The sequence below is a fragment of the Pelophylax lessonae genome (assembly GCF_965119305.1).
Source record: "Pelophylax lessonae genome assembly, chromosome: 3".
Classification (NCBI taxonomy): Eukaryota; Metazoa; Chordata; class Amphibia; order Anura; family Ranidae; genus Pelophylax; species Pelophylax lessonae.
In genome coordinates this window covers 147952158-147968946 of record NC_138770.1, presented here as the reverse complement: position 1 = coordinate 147968946, position 16789 = coordinate 147952158, and the positions used below count along the sequence as shown (strand labels likewise).

Sequence of the window (16789 nt, the reverse complement as noted above, 5' to 3'; positions counted from 1 at the left end):
TTTTTCTTCCATTAAAAAAATGGATCGGGCGAAAACTGGATGTAAATGGACAAACGGTCCGTTTTTTGCTTTAAAAAAAAAAAAAAAATGGCTCTAGAACTCAAGTTGTTAGGACTCTATCTGGCAGATGTAAAAAACTGATGTAAAAACAGATGTAAACTTAATCCATTATTTCTTTAACAAAACATGAGTGAACTAATCAAATGTACGGTCCTCATGTGTGAAAGGGGTCTTGGTCAGACAAACCAATCTTAATGGCAGGTTATTACTGCTGTGCAGGCTCTTTAGATGGCCAATAGTGCTCTAGGAATCCTTTGTCATGTATTAAATGATTAGTTGCAAAGCAATTATTGTATAGATACAATTATTGTATAGTATAGTAAAAAAAAAAAATAATTCTAAAAAATATTATGTAAAGATAGTTGACCCAAAATCAATATAGTTTTGATCTTTTTCTGCTCATGATGTTCATTTTTAATGATGCCTAGTTCATTATAGAAGTTGAAGGAGAAGTACAGCCAAAGCTCACTTTCCTGTGACCTGTTTTCAGCAGAGAGCGGTTTGAAGTCCCCTCTTCCGCTAATGTCCGAGTTGGTCCAGGCACCGCGTCATCATGACCATGGAGTCAGGATCTGCCCACATGCCTGGACCATCACCCGGCTCAGCCTCTCAGTGAGCCGCTGAGAGCCTAAGCCGGCCACTCCCTGCCCTTCCACAGCCCAGCGCTCCAGTGAGCGAGGAGGGGGCAGAGCAGAGAGTTGATGACTGACAGTCACCAGCTCTCTGCTCAGGGAGCTGTCAGAACCTGTGATGTGTTTGATCGCTCGGTTCTCGGTGTAGAAGCGCCGGGGGACCGATACTGCATCCACCTAGGTGGGTATGAATCGGAAAAAAAAAACACATACATCTCTTTTAACATATTGAGCAATTTATGGAGAAGAGTAAATTAAGAATTAAATTAGTCAGTCATATCTTGGCAAGCAGCCAGACAAATCTGGATTGCTGCATTTTTAGATGTGTGTTACAAGGCCACAGTCTGCCAGTGACAGATATTTCATATATGGAAAAACAAGTTGTGATGGCTGGCTGATCTTCTAGTGAAGTCATAGCATAGTAGATCATAGGATGTAGTAATTGTGACTAACACAACAAGGGAAGTAACATCGGGAAAAGCAAGTTTAAAAAAGGAACTAAGGTGTCTTATCGGTGTCTGCAAATATTGTGTTGGCATTATGAAGTTTACTAGTTTGAAAAGCAGCCAGCTGTATCCTTTCTCTCTTCCTGAACAGACCTGAAGTCTACATTTAGGCCAATTTAGGTAAGGCCTCATGCACACAGGGCGTTTGAAAATACGAGCTGCAAAGTCAGTGCTGACACCAGGAAGAAGCAGCTGTAAAAATGTAATTTTTAGAAGCGTTTTGTATTGGCGTTAATGCACGTTTTAGCCACGTTTAGCAGCGTTCTTGTTTAGCTGCCTTTCTCTGCCCTCTTCTATTTTCAAACCTCAAATCCAACTTCTACAGCTTAAAAACGTCTGACGTAGCCTAGCGCTGTATGCGACGTTAAGTAGCATTTAGCAGCGTCAGGCGTTTTTAGAGCTTAACGCTGCTGCTTTAGAACGCACTGGCCCTGGGTTTTTTACAGCTTAAAAATGCCTTTGCCACTTACAGCTCCTAAAAGCCTGTGTGTGCATGAGGCCATAGAATAAGCTGCAAAAAAAAAAACGCCTGACGCTCCTAAAAGCAGCTGTAAAAACGTACTGTATGCATGAGGCCTAAATGTGTCAGCCACGCAAGATGTGACTAAGTCTAGATTGTAATGGACCTGTAAAATGTTATTGAGCTTAAAGTGACACTAAACGATATTCTTATTCTCCAAACATAATGCATACACATCCTCTAATTAGTGGCCCTGTAATCGATTTTTCATTAGTTTTACCTCCTTATTGTGTTCCGTGAGCTCCTGAACCCCTTCTTTTCCCCTCCTCAGTTCCATTTGTTTGGAGCGAAAAAGGGCACGTTTGTTGGGGTCATGTGCACTGTTCTATGCACACTACAAATACCATAATCCATATCAGAACTCGGCAAGAGAGAGTGGCTACATTTCTACATACAGTGAGACCATGGAGAATGAATGTAGCCACCATCTAGCAGTAAGTTGGATCACAGAAACAAAAGCAAAAACCAGAATTTGGAGGTTTGGAGGAGGCTGAGAGCAATAGAAGGTCGTTTTGAAATAAGAAGACCTACTTGAAAAGATTTATTTATTTTTTTTAAACCAGAGTTTTGTGTCGCTCCAAGAATGAAGCCCGGTGCCATCAGCTACATACTTCCACGCATACATTACTGATTAGGTTTGGAAATTCTGACCAAAACTATATGGACAATTTTAGTTCAGTTCTATTACCAAGCATTGGCTGTATAAGATCACCTACACCATACTCCTTCCTATTGATTTGTATTGTCTTCACTGACCATTGCTTACTGTGATAGTCTATATTTGATAGAGTACAACGCACCTTTGCTTGATCAAGCACTTGGCTAAATGTATCTACTGTACATCTTATCACCTGTGGTTCTAATGCAAGCCTAAAGGCAGTGTTCATTTTTACATCAAATTTTGATTTAGTTTTAGTCATAGTCTTCTGACTAAAATGCCATTTTAGTTGTCCTATTTTAATCAACTGAATTGTTTTAGCTTTAGTCGTTTTTTTAGGCGACTAAAATCTCCATTACATTTTAATAGACTAAAATCGAATGGGTTTAGTTTAATTGTAATGCATTATTTAAGCTCTTCTCCAGAATTTCCAAACTCACTACATACTCGTGGAGAAAAATACATGTTATTTATAGTATGACGGTTTGAACAAAGTACATAGACACAGATTTAGCCAGTATAGAATGTCTTTATATGTAAAATGTCCCTTTCTCAAATTTTCCTTCTGTTTTTGTTCATTGACAAAAATTGGAATTGATTTTCGTCATAGTTTTTGTAAATTTACGAAAATACTGAATAAACATTGTGAGTTTTTTGGTCTTTGTGGTGTTGGAGCCCTTCCCCTAGGCCGACAGAGGGCCCCCTGTGAGAACACAACAGATCAGTACTAATGTCAGTTTGTTATTACAGCGGCGCTGACAAGAGCTGACAGGTTTCTTTTTTTTCCAACCCAAAACAAATGGTGTGTACCACGCTTAAGGGTGATCGGTAGGAAGGGGGTAGTACTGGAATCAACACTGGATTGGATAGAAGTGAATAGGCAGGGGCAGACTGGCAACTTTCGGCCCAGGGGGCAAGTACAAACCAGAGGCCCATGGTGCAGCGGCTCGGCCCCCTTCCCACTCTCCCTCTTCCCGTCCTCCACCTGACCCCCATTCTAGGCTGAAGACCTGCTCCAGGTACTCTCTACTCACCGGCTGAATCCGGGTTCCCAACCTAGCCAGCAGGGGGCGGTTGGGGGAAGCTGGGACAGCTCAGTTGGGGCTGGCCAGGGGAGGAGAGTCTCCAGTGGGGCATGGAACTGGCCTCTGCTCAGACAGTTTAAACCATCTATGCTAGGGGGGGGGGGGGGGCTGCGCTCTGTTCTTGTCTTCAACCCGCACTCAGTAGGTCAGTGGCGGAGACTTTTTACTTCTCTTCACCCAGAATCCTTTAGGCAGGTCTGTGGCAGAAGCGGTGCAGCCTTTTTATAGGACATCAGAGCGGCCCAGGGGGCAATTGCCCTCCTGCCCCCTGGCCCAGTCCTCCCCTGTGAATAGGTATCTGTGGTAAGATGAACCTGACCATCTCACCACTGATGACTGATGGGGGTTAGACTTTAAACAACCCTTTGTTTTCCTGTAGAAGTTATTGAGCTGAAGATTATAATGTATATGGCTGTATTGCCTTAAGCCAGCCATAGACTGTTCGATTCTCGACCGGTTTAGCAAGGACAGGCCGAGATTCATACCATGTATGGACAGGCTAAATGTACCCAAGTTGATTGATCATCAACTTGGGTACAACCAGCTTGTCTGATTTTTTTCATAGGATTATTGCCAGTGTCTATAGCTGCTAGCAATATTCACTGTGTTCTCCTGGCTGGGACGGCTCCGCGCGAGAAATTCCCTCATTAACACTGACTGTGGCGATAGGGAAATTGATTTTCTTTCCTGCAGCCCATGGTTGCAAGAAAGAAAATCTCTCCATCTATCGCCGGCTTTACTTGGTGAACAAGTGGAAAGCTTTAGGAAAACTTTTTTTTTGCCCTGTACAAGAACCTATAGGCTATATATATGGGTTTCCTCCAAATACTTTGATACCTTGACATACCTCAAACTAATGGCAAAGTATTGTGAGATTTGTAGAGCACAGTGAAGTAGTTAAGCCTTTATTTTAAAGGGAGATAATGCAAAGGCCTCTATATCATGTACATTTCAAATAAAACCTTTTAGAACTGCTTCATTGCGGTTGACTGGACTTTTTCATGAATCCCACTGGAGATCTTCAGTAAGAACGTGGGTACCCCTAGCTGTGTTCCTGTCTGCACTGAAATGTATTCTTCTCCCAGGGAATCACAACTAAAATGCTAAAATGAAATTTATGACTCATAAAGTTCATGAATTTTACATGCTGATCACAGATTGTCTGAGTGAAAGATCAGATTGGTATGGTGAGGTTTTTGTTTGCATAGGAAAGGCACAAGCAATAAATCAAGCTGAAAGCCTGGTGCTTCATAGAAGAACATTCTGATGTGTATTCATTTGTGACAACTCTGGCGGTTTTGTAGCCCATTTGAGATTTGTGCAACTGTAACTTAATGTATATTTGTTTTTCTTTTCTAGTATCTACTGAAAGTCAATGAAATCAAGATAAAGAAAGGAGTTGATCTACTGCAAAACCTAATTAAGTACTTCCATGCACAGTGCAAGTAAGTGTTATGTATATTCAGATATTTCAATTACTCCCTGTCTACATTTATATGGTACAGTAATGGCTGCATAGCGTTTTTCAGTCGGTAACAGTGGCGGTTCCTGATATGGTGATGTGTATTAACCACTTAAGCCCCGGAAGATTTTACCCCCTTCCTGACCAGGGCCTATTTTGCGATTCAGCACTGCGTGACTTTAACGGTCAATTGCGCGGTCGTGTGACGATGTACCTAAATGAATTTGACGTCCTTTGACGTCCTTTTTTTCCCACAAACAGAGCTTTCTTTTGGTGGTATTTGATCACCTGTGCGATTTTTTTTTTTTGATCATGCGCTATAAACAAAAAAAGAGCATAAATTTTGCAAAAATAACAATATTTTTCACATTCCCCCCCCCCCCCCCCAAAAAAGCTCACTCCCTAAAGCCTCACAGGCTAGCGACGTAGCCTGTGAGGGGCTGACTGCCAACGTAAATCGTCGTGCGGCGGTCGGCAATCGGTTAAAACTGTCACTTGTAGTGTCCTATGGAAGGTTGTGTGACAGAGAGACAATGCAGAAGCACAGCTGGAAGCTGACTCCTCTCACAGATATTTTTGGATGGGTGCTACAACCTCATTTGCCAAAAAGTTTGGATGCTGTGTAAAATCTTCATAAAACAGAATGCAATGATTTGCAAATATTCTAAAAAAAAAAAAAAAACATTTTCTATTTACAATAAAAAATAAAAAAGTTATCAAATGTTTAAACAGAAAACATTTACCATTTTAAGAATGTGCAACCCCCCACATCATATCCACATAACACCCCACCCCCCCACACACAATCCTTCTGCCATGTTTCCTAGGACCTGCATGGCAGGTCTCGTCGGGTGGAGAGAAGGGAAACCAACAAATGTCAGTTCACTGATCTCCTCTATCTGCAAAAACCCAAAAGTGACATATAGAATGTTACTTTTCCTGGTGGCTGTGGCCAGGAAAGAAGATAATTGTGTAGCTTGTGCTCCATTAGCTTCAGTGGAGGACAGGTAAGACTTCAGGGGTGCAAAAAACTGGAACTACCAACATTTTATTCTCCATGGTCTCTGCTTTCAGAAACTATATAACATTCTGGGGGTTTTACTTAATCATCAGGCCTAAAATGACTTTTTAAATATGTAAAAAAAAAAAAAATGGATTTGGCAGCTTAAAGGTTAAAGCACAGATGCAGCCTGAGATAAGGAGTTTTGTATACAATTTGGCATGTTTTAGCTTTCATTATTTTAAAGACTTGGAGCCTACCCATATGCAACTGCTAGGAAATGCACTTCTGCTATTTTGCCAGATTTAGCTGAGATACATTTGGTGCAGAATAAAAATGACAGTAAGAATCTGATTAAGGATACCACCTCTTTTTGTTTGTTTCTTTTCATTTGCTTGTTTAAGTTAATCTTATTGTGTCTTGCTGGAGGATTATTATCACTATTTTTATTTGGATCTTTTAAAGCCTTATTCCGGTCTTGTCACTTTAATATATAGATCAACAGACCTAAAAGAAGGAAATTTCAGCTTTGGTGGGAGTAAAAAATTAGATTTTTTTTTTTGAGTTTCTATTACATTTAGAAAAACTTGTACTAAGCACATTACACCTTCCAGAAGTGAAAATGTGTGAAAAAATGTTTCCTGCTTAGCTTTAAATAGCTGGGAGACCTATCGCTAACAGTGCAGAACTTCCTCGTGCTTCTGTGTCAGTCACAAATCAACTGTCTCAATGTGATATCGTATTTTTACATTTTATTTTTCCATTTTTGGCATTGCTTCAGGTTTTTTTTTTCTTAAAGTGTGTGTGTGTGTGTGTGTGTGTGTGTGTGTGTATATATAATATATATATATATATATATATATATATATATATATATATTTTTTTTTATAGATATAAAATTGAAACCCTGTTCTTGTTATTTGTATGTATAATCCAAGCTCTATAAAAATTAGCCATTGGGTTTTGTTTTAACCACTTAAGCCCCGGAGGATTTTCCTGCTAAACGACCAGGGGGTATTTTGCGATTCGGCACTGCGTGACTTTAACAGACAATTGCACGGTCGTGCGACGCTGTATCTAAACAAATTTGGCGTCCTTTTTTTCCCACAAACAGAGCTTTCTTTTGGTGGTATTTGATCACCCGTGCGATTTTTACTTTTTGCGCTATAAACAAAAAAAGAGCGTACATTTTGCAAAAATAACAATATTTTTCACATTTTTTTTATATGAAATTCCCCAAAAAAAATGTAAAAATCAAAATTTTTTAAAATTTTCGGCCAATTTGTTTTATGCTACCTATGTTTGGTAAAAAAAAATCGCAAAAAGCGTATTTTGATTGGTTTGCGCAAAAGTTATCGCGTTTACTAACAAAGGGAAAGATTTCTGTCATTTTTGGTGTTTTTTTTTTAACGTGTAATGGCGGCGATCTGCGATTTTTTTTTTTTTTTGTGGTACTGCGACATTGGGGCGGACAGATCGGACCCTTGACTGACATTTTTGACACTTTTGGGGTTACCAGTGACATTTCTACAGTAATCAGTGCTATACATATGCACTGTTACTGTAAAAATACACTGGTAGTGAAGGGGTTAACTTTATTTGGGAGGGAGGGCTGTGTGTGTCCCTAGGGGCGTGCTTTCTACTGTGATTGGCTGTGGCTTGAGCTGTAAGGACACTGATCAACGGATCTACATAGTAGATCCATGTGATCAGTGTTTTTACAGCGAGGAGAATGACAGGTGGCTTGTTTACACAAGCTGCCTGACATTCTCCCTCTCCCCCGCCGATCGCCGAGTGACCGGCGGACATCGGGTCCGCTGGTCACACGCGCGGGGGGGGTCCGTGAACACGCGGGAGCGGGAGCGCACCTCCGCGGGCGCGCGCTCCCTCCCCAGAGCCTCACAGGTTCTGACCATTCTTCTAGTCGTGGTCTAGTTAAAGTGGTGGTAAATTTGGAGGGAAAATAAATGTTTCCCCTGCATCGCATACTAGCACATTTTGTGAAACTTGCCTAAAAATGAAGCCCTCCAGTGATGCACTGTCACCACTGAAAGGGCTTCCATCTTCACCCGGTCTTTCTTTCAGGTTCTCAGGCTTCATTTCTTTTGAATGGACAAGCTGCCATGACGTCACTCCCATGCATGCGTGTGGGCAAAAAATGCAGAAAAGCGCCTCTTGAGTGTAGACTGTTTATTATTACAACAAATAAAACAACAATTGGCAACTCACAAGAGCCCGCAGGCAACAGGCTGTGGAAATGGTACTCTTGTGAGTTTGCCATTGTTGTTTTATTTGTTGTAATAATAAACAGTCTACACTCATAGGTGCTTTTCTGCTTTTTTACATATTTCCTTCAGAGTTTACCTACACTCCTGAGAAGAGCTGCCAAAATTAAATGTAACTAGCCATCTATTACCATCAGCTATTTCGTATAGACTTTTTAACCCCTCATGGACCGACCCCTTTTGTACCAGAGACTAGAACTCTGGGCGGGACTGTTTTATTAAACCCGCACCCTCTAAATGTATGAACAGGACCGCCCCCACCCGCAATGGTTGTGTTCCACTCCCGCCCCCACCCGCAATGGTTGTGTTCCACTCCCGCCCCCACCCGCAATGTTTGTGTTCCACTCCCACCCGCACCCGCAATGTTTGTGTTCCACTCCCGCCCCCACCCGCAATGGTTGTGTTCCACTCCCGCCCCCACCCGCAATGGTTGTGTTCCACTCCCGCCCCCACCCGCAATGGTTGTGTTCCACTCCCGCCCCCACCCGCAATGGTTGTGTTCCACTCCCGCCCCCACCCGCAATGGTTGTGTTCCACTCCCGCCCCCACCCGCAATGTTTGTGTTCCACTCCCGCCCGCACCTGCAATGTTTGTACACTTTTGTACACTTATTACAACTCCATCACGTCCCTATTAAATATTTTAGCCCACTGGATGTGCCCTAATATGTACTGTAGCTTCTGCTACATACAGAACTTCTCTATTATTAAAATTTTAGCCCTCTGGATGTGTATACAGTAAGCTTCAGCTGCTTACAGAACGTCCCTGTGCTGTAATATATACCGTGCTGAGCCAATCCTGGCAAGTGGTGCATTCTATTAATGCATACAAAGCCTGCTCAGATTGGCAAAGGTTGTATAAGCCCGCCTCAGCCAATCCGAGTAGGCTTTGTATGCATTAATAGAATACACCGCTTGCCGTGATTGGCTCAGCACAGTTCATAGAGTATTACAGCACAGGGATGTTCTGTAAGTTGCCAAAGGTACTGTATACACATCCAGTGGGCTAAAATATTTAATAAGGACGTTCTGTAACTAGCTGAAGCTACAGTACCTGGTGTATAAGAAGCCAAGGGTATCTTTTTTTATAATAAAAAAGGGTATCTTTTTTATTATAAAAAGTCATCTTACACGCCGGAAAATACAGTACACCAAATCGCATGTACCCCGTGGGTGTACCGCAAAATTTTGTGACCGCAGAGGTAAGACCGCCCACTCCCGTGAGATTTGCGTTGGGTCCTGCGGGAGCCCAAACCCAATGCAGCCCTCTACCAGAGACTCCTATCTGTTGCACTTGAGCGCTTTATGTATTTTGTTCTTTATGCAAGTGTGCGGGAGTCACTGTTTGCAGCCCAGGGAATAACCATTCCTTCAGAGCACATGCGCCGATGATGTCACCGGCTGCTGCACAAGTAAATATCTCCTAAACGGTGCACATATAGGATATATTTAGAGTACCTACAGCTAAGCTTTATTATAGGCTTACCCGTAGGTTAAACATAACCGAAGGCCTTTACTTCCACTTTAGGGCAAATGTAATTCTTAACATTGAATAAGCTAAAGCATTGTGTTTGCAGCAGGCTGGTGGACGGGGTTTTTCATGAAGTTTAACAGTTTTTAAATGTGTATTAGTATTTGAGTATTTGTAATAATAAATATGCTTAGCTATGAAGGCAGTTTCTGGTTTAAATTTTTATTTTTATTATTCTGTGCTTACAGGTCCCATGCTCTGCGGCTAGCTGGCTGCATTCTGAACAGAGGAGGTCAGCCGCTCAGCACGAATGCCATTCAGAGAATGCTTTCCATTTACTGAAGAATGCAAATAGTTCTATGATTGGGCAAAGGTGCAGAGAGTGACAGCCCTTCCTAACCTCCCCATCTCCTCCAGTCAGAGAAGGCTTTTGCATTCAGTCAGAATATGCGAAGGATTCTCTAAATTGCACCTATGTTGAGGGGCCAACGTCCTCTGTGCAGCCACTTAGCATGGGATCTGGAATCAAGTGGAGATCACGAAGTAGTGGTGTTTACTTCAGTGGTTTCCAGCTTCCAGGGGCATCAGCCAGGTATGGTATACAATAGTTACAATGGCATGCTAGAGCAGTGTACTTGTGTATCAAATATCTATACCTGGAATCCGCTCCTTAATCTAACACTTAATCTCTCCCAAAAACTGCCATTTATCTTGTAACTCAAGTATAAAACTTAACCCTAAATCTCTCCCTAACCTTTTGTCTAAAATTTAGACGGGTATAAAAGAAAGCACTAACGAACACATCAATGAATTAAATATTTAAGTATTTCTAAATGAAACTGATCTGTGCACATTATTCTGCCTTTTGTAAATGCTGAAGTAGATCTGAGACAGGGACATTGGGGAGCAACACTGTGGCCAATCTAGTGCACATGCGTAGATATATGCACTGTTTCTTCCCTGTCCAGTCACAGGCTAGGGGCGGGGAAGTGATCTGGCAGTATTGCTTATCTGCAGCCGGAAAACATCAGGTCACAAGAGAAGAGTTCAAAGGACAAGGGGGTACTCTTTATGTCTGGAGGAAAAAAGAAAAACTTTCACATATCGAAAGGCTTCTTGACAGTAAGAGCTGTGAAAATGTGGCATAGACTCCCTCAAGAACTGGTTCTGGCCAGCTCAGTAGATTGTTTTAAAAATAGAGCTTGATGCTTTCCTAAATGCACAAAATATAACTGTATACTAACATTTATGTACAGGTAATATAACGCCTGGGGTAGTTGATCCAGGGAATATCTGATGACTTCCTAGGGGCTCAGAAAGGAATATTTTTCCCCTGCTGGACCGAATCAGCTAATTTCCCCTGCCTTCCTCTGAATCAACTGTGGGTAAAGGATTTTGTTCATGAAAGTTTTCTATTTTAATTTTTTGTTTCTTCTACTGGCTGAACTAGATAGACTAGTCACTAGTGCCTTTTTCAAGCGAACTATGTAAATGAGGCTGCACTGCAACTGCACACAATGCATGTGTTTCCAGTGCAATAGCCCGGCATTTAGGGGGTTAAAACGGGATGTGAGAAGGTGATACAACACCGCTTCACTGCCTGCTAAATGCTCTCTGAAGAGTGATCGGTATGCTGATTGTTTTTCAGAGAGCAATGGAAGTGTAAATGAGGCTTTATAGGAGTCCACCCTAACACTAAAATCTCTACATGTACAGACATCCACAATCTAAGACTATCTAGCCCTGTAAAGAAGCAGTCACTATACATACAGTGCCTTGCGAAAGTATTCGGCCCCCTTGAACTTTGTGACCTTTTGCCACATTTCAGGCTTCAAACATAAAGATATAAAACTGTAATTTTTTTTTTTGTGAAGAATCAACAACAAGTGGGACACAATCATGAAGTGGAACGAAATTTGTTGGATATTTCAAACTTTTTTAACAAATAAAAAAACTGAAAAATTGGGCATGCAAAATTATTCAGCCCCCTTAAGTTAATACTTTGTAGCGCTAACCTTTTGCTGCGATTACAGCTGTAAGTCGCTTGGGGTATGTCTCGATCAGTTTTGCACATCGAGAGACTGAAATTTTTGCCCATTCCTCCTTGCAAAACAGCTCGAGCTCAGTGAGGTTGGATGGAGAGCGTTTGTGAACAGCAGTTTTCAGTTTTTTCCACAGATTCTCGATTAGATTCAGGTCTGGACTTTGACTTGGCCATTCTAACACCTGGATATGTTTATTTGTGAACCATTCCATTGCAAATTTTGCTTTATGTTTTGGATCATTGTCTTGTTGGAAGACAAATCTCTGTCCCAGTCTCAGGTCTTTTGCAGACTCCATCAGGTTTTCTTCCAGAATGGTCCTGTATTTGGCTCCATCCATCTTCCCATCAATTTTAACCATCTTCCCTGTCCCTGCTGAAGAAAATCAGGCCCAAACCATGATGCTGCCACCACCATGTTTGACAGTGGGGATGGTGTGTTTAGGGTGATGAGCTGTGTTGCTTTTACGCCAAACATAACGTTTTGCATTGTTGCCAAAAAGTTAGATTTTGGTTTCATCTGACCAGAGCATCTTCTTCCACATGTTTGGTGTGTCTCCCAGGTGGCTTGTGACAAACTTTAAACAACGCTTTTTATGGATATCTTTAAGAAATGACTTTCTTCTTCCCACTCTTCCATAAAGGCCAGATTTGTGCATTATACGACTGATTGTTGTCCTATGGACAGAGTCTCCCACCTCAGCTGTAGATCTCTGCAGTTCATCCAGAGTGATCATGGGCCTCTTGACTGCATCTCTGATCAGTCTTCTCCTTGTATGAGCTGAAAGTTTAGAGGGACGGCCAGGTCTTCGTAGATTTGCAGTGGTCTGATACTCCTTCCATTTCAATATTACCGCTTGCACAGTGCTCCTTGGGAGGTTTAAAGCTTGGGAAATCTTTTTGTATCCAAATCCGGCTTTAAACTTCTCCACAACAGTATCTCTGACCTGTCTGGTGTGTTCCTTGTTCTTCATGCTCTCTGCGCTTTAAACGGACCTCTGAGACTATCACAGTGCAGGTGCATTTATACGGAGACTTGATTACACACAGGTGGATTCTATTTATCATCATCAGTCATTTAGGTCAACATTGGATCATTCAGAGATCCTCACTGAACTTCTGGAGAGAGTTTGCTGCACTGAAAGTAAAGGGGCTGAATAATTTTGCACGCCCAATTTTTCAGTTTTTTATTTAACAAAGTTTGAAATATCCAATAAATTTTGTTCCACTTCATGATTGTGTCCCACTTGTTGTTGATTCTTCACAAAAAATTACAGTTTTATATCTTTGTTTGAAGCCTGAAATGTGGCAAAAGGTCGAAAAGTTCAAGGGGGCCGAATACTTTCGCAAGGCACTGTACCTTTTCCGATGCCGCTCTGGTCCTGTCAGCGGTGCGGTTTCGCTGTGTCTGCGGTTGCAGAGGAAGCAACTGATAACGGACGCCCCATAGTAACTCTGGGGGTGACGTCCCTTCCCATGCATTTCCCTGCCGTTGTTGGCTGTGTCCTCTGCAGAGCTTCTGCTGCTGGAGACCGGACCGGATCAGGTTAAAAAAACGTATGTATAGCGATTTTTAGTCTCAGTGGGGACTTCCCCCTTTAAAGTTTATATTGAGGCATAAAAAAATAAAAAAAACTCTACAGAACATCTTTGCAATACATACACATTTCTCCTTTTTATCCCTTTAACAAAATCTTTAAGTATGGAAAAATACCTTGTAATCTGCCATACATTGTGAGCCCTGAAATCCCTGCTGTTGGCTGACAGCACTTCCACTGCTGCACTGAATCCATAGCAGTGTTGCCAGCCTGCCTGAGTTCTCCTTTGCTGGTCTACAGAACTGTCTCCAGCTCTTTGTTTCTCTTCACATGCATGATTTGATTATTTGACCATCAAAACATTGCTGCTGCGCCATTGACAACCCACGTACTCGCCCATACACTGTGTAGTGAAAGGGTGCTTGGGAGATGTAGTTCTGGGGGAATACTTGTATTAATATATCCTGATCCTGCGTTCCAGCAGCTGCACCTGTAAGAATTTTACTAGCTGGGTAATGGTGTCCCAGGGAATAACAAAAGTTGTTTCTTATACAGGAACAAGGTAAAATAAAAATGAATGCAGGAAAATGCTCTGGAGGAGGGGAGGGCGATTTTTGGAATTTTGTAATGCCTTTACAGTTTTATAGATCTAAGACAGGGGTCTCCAACGGTTCTAAACAAAGGGGCAGTTTATTGTCCTTCAGATTTTATTGGGGGGGGGGGGGGGCAGAAGTTGGTGTCAGTGAGAGAAATCGTACCCAATCTTTGGTAGTGGGAGGAATAGTACCCATCACTGTCCCATCACTGATTTTAGTAGGAAGTTTGATACCCTATTATTGGTGTCAGTAGGAAGAATATTACCCCACCATTGGTGTCAGTGGAAGGAATAGTACCCCATCGATAAAGAGACTCTCTCGCGCTCACAAAGTGATGTGACGGCGGTGGATGTTGTCTAAGATCTCTATGGCTCCGGGTAAATGCACAGACCTTGCTGCCCTCCAAGGGTCGGGGAACCTCCAATGGTAACACTGCAGAAAAAATGAAAAGAGGGTGCACCAACCTTGCGTATTACCCAAGTGATGTTTTTTAATGTAACCATTGAAAGAAATATACTCACAAACCAGTCATAATGCAACATTACAGACTGGCTTTGAGGAAGAGAGGATTGCCCCTCGAAACTTGTCAGTCATCTGTAGGGTCCCCCGGCGTGTTAGACATAGTACTGGTGACTTGGCTGCTTCGTGTCTATCGTGGACTTTGCTATGCTTTTATGACTGATTTGTTTATCAGTATTTCTTTCAATTTTTACATTAATAAACTTCACTTGGGTAATGGGCAAGGTTGGTGCGCCTCTTTTCGTTTTTCCGCAATAACACCCCATCATTGGTAGCGGGAGGAATAGTACCCCATCATTTGTGTTAGTAGGAAGAATAGTACCCCATCATTGGTGTCAGTGGAAGTAATAGTGTCCTATCGGTGTTGTCAGTATGAAAAATAGTGCCCCATCATTGGTGTCTGTAGGAAGAATAGTGCCCCATAGTTAATGCCAGTGAGAGGAACAGTGCCCCAAGGCAAGGAAAGGTCTGCATCTGGACAACACTGATCTAAAAGAACAAATGGATGTGCAAGCTCAATGATATGGTCTAAGGATGTCCACTCGTTATAGTTTAGGCTATGAGGCCTCATGCAAACTTGGCATTTCCTGAACACACAGCAAAGAGCAAAGGAAATGTTTATACCTGTACAAAGAGCTGTACTCTATTGCAACATATTGAAATGAATGGAGGATGAAACTGGCTATGTTTTACTGTTTTTTTTTGTTTTTTTTTCTTTATAATGTGTTAGACTTACGTGGAACGCCAAATACCCATGTAATTGTCTGTAGGTATTTATGGTGTTCATTTAAAGTACAAGTATGCCTAATGAATGCTAAAGCACTCTTGCCACTTAGCACTAATTATAGACACATCATTTAATAAGCCATTAGGCTTATTTTATTACACAGAGAAAGAAAATGCGTTCCTTCCCTCTGGCTGGTGTGTGGCTTGTTTATATGACTTGTTTTTGTCACGGTACATTCAGTTTAGTATAGCTAATTGTATGTATTGCAGGCATTTTGTAGCTACATTTGGTTATGGGGGAATCCTAAACACAGACTAGTCAATGATCACAATTGTCCTTATTTAGATAATTATATGTGAGAATTATTAAGAGAGACTGTTCATACCCTGGTTCAAAAACGTAAACTTTAAAATTTTGCATTAGTCAGGCCATAGATGGTTTGAATCTTAGCCAATTCAGCAGGGACCAGCCAATATTCGATCCATCTATGGGTAGGCTGGTTGTCGATCCATCTATCAACATCAGTACAACCAGACTGTCAGATTTTTTTTTCATGCGATCACTGCCAGAAGCTATAGCAGCCAACAGTCATCCTTGTGTTCTGCCAGCAGGGAAGGCCCCCCCGCCGGCAGAACACAACAGCGATGCGGGAGGGATCCCACCATTAACACTTAACTGTGTTGATGGGGGAATCAAATAATTTTTTTTCCTTGCACCACAGGTGGTGCATGATATATGTCCTGCTTTAGGTTAGGGTCACACTGTTGGGCTGCAGTAAGTATGCAAACTGGTACACATTTTTCTGCATGGTAACGTGCTTTGCTTTGGTTTGAGGTAGCCCATTAATTTGAATGCGCTTCTACTGCACCAAAAACCAAGCATGTACAATTTTTTGCAAGGAAGTGTAGCACGGCCTACAGTAGTATGTTACTGTGCATTTTGGTGTACTGCAGCACATGTCTGTTAGCTGGGTGTGCTTAGGTGGCATTAAGAATACACCATTGTGGGGGGGGGGGGGGGCATGGCCGATGATCCACGGCTGAGGATGCGTTCTGCTGAGCTCTGTGCTCTCCCGGCGGGGACAGGCTGCTTTACACTACACTCACATCTGTATGCCGGTGGATAGCTCTCACCCTGCTGAGCCTGTTGAACTACAGCAGGGTACTATACAAATGTATCTACTCCGCACAGCTCCTCCATAACCCGGACCCCCAGGCCTGACCAGATGGCACCCGGCCACACTGCAGGGAAAACCAAACCTCCTCCCTCGTCTTCAACAGCAGTCCAGGCCTTTGGGGACATAGCGCCGGAGACACAGGCTGTACAGTCGGTCCCTCCAGCCTCTGCAAGCAGGTTGGTGACACATCCTGACATACATATGGGTGCCGACCCTACAATATCAGGGGGAACTTTTGGATCTGAAGCTACAGTCCTTTTATCAGTAGTAAAGGCCATGGCCAACACCCCTGCTGGCAAGAGCCCAGGTCCTGGTGGCTTCACTCCCAAATTTTTTATCAATAGTAAAGGCCATGGCCAACACCCCTGCTGGCAAGAGCCCAGGTCCTGGTGGCTTCACTCACAATTTTTTTATCAGTAGTAAAGGCCATGGCCAACACCCCTGCTGGCAAGAGCCCAGGTCCTGGTGGCTTCACTCCCAAATTTTTTAAAGTATTTGCTTTCCTTCTTCCTT

At 42.4% G+C, this 16789-nt stretch overlaps 1 protein-coding gene across 2 annotated transcripts in view; it reads left to right on the top strand.

Annotated features, from left to right (window-relative positions):
* Positions 1-16789, top strand: part of ASAP2 (ArfGAP with SH3 domain, ankyrin repeat and PH domain 2) — a 460853-nt gene that overhangs the window by 219515 nt on the left and 224549 nt on the right. For both annotated transcript variants that reach the window (XM_082252497.1, XM_082252496.1), the window contains exon 7: positions 4821-4906. In XM_082252497.1, the coding sequence (XP_082108623.1) occupies positions 4821-4906 (86 nt within the window). The remainder of the gene's footprint in view (positions 1-4820; positions 4907-16789) is intronic.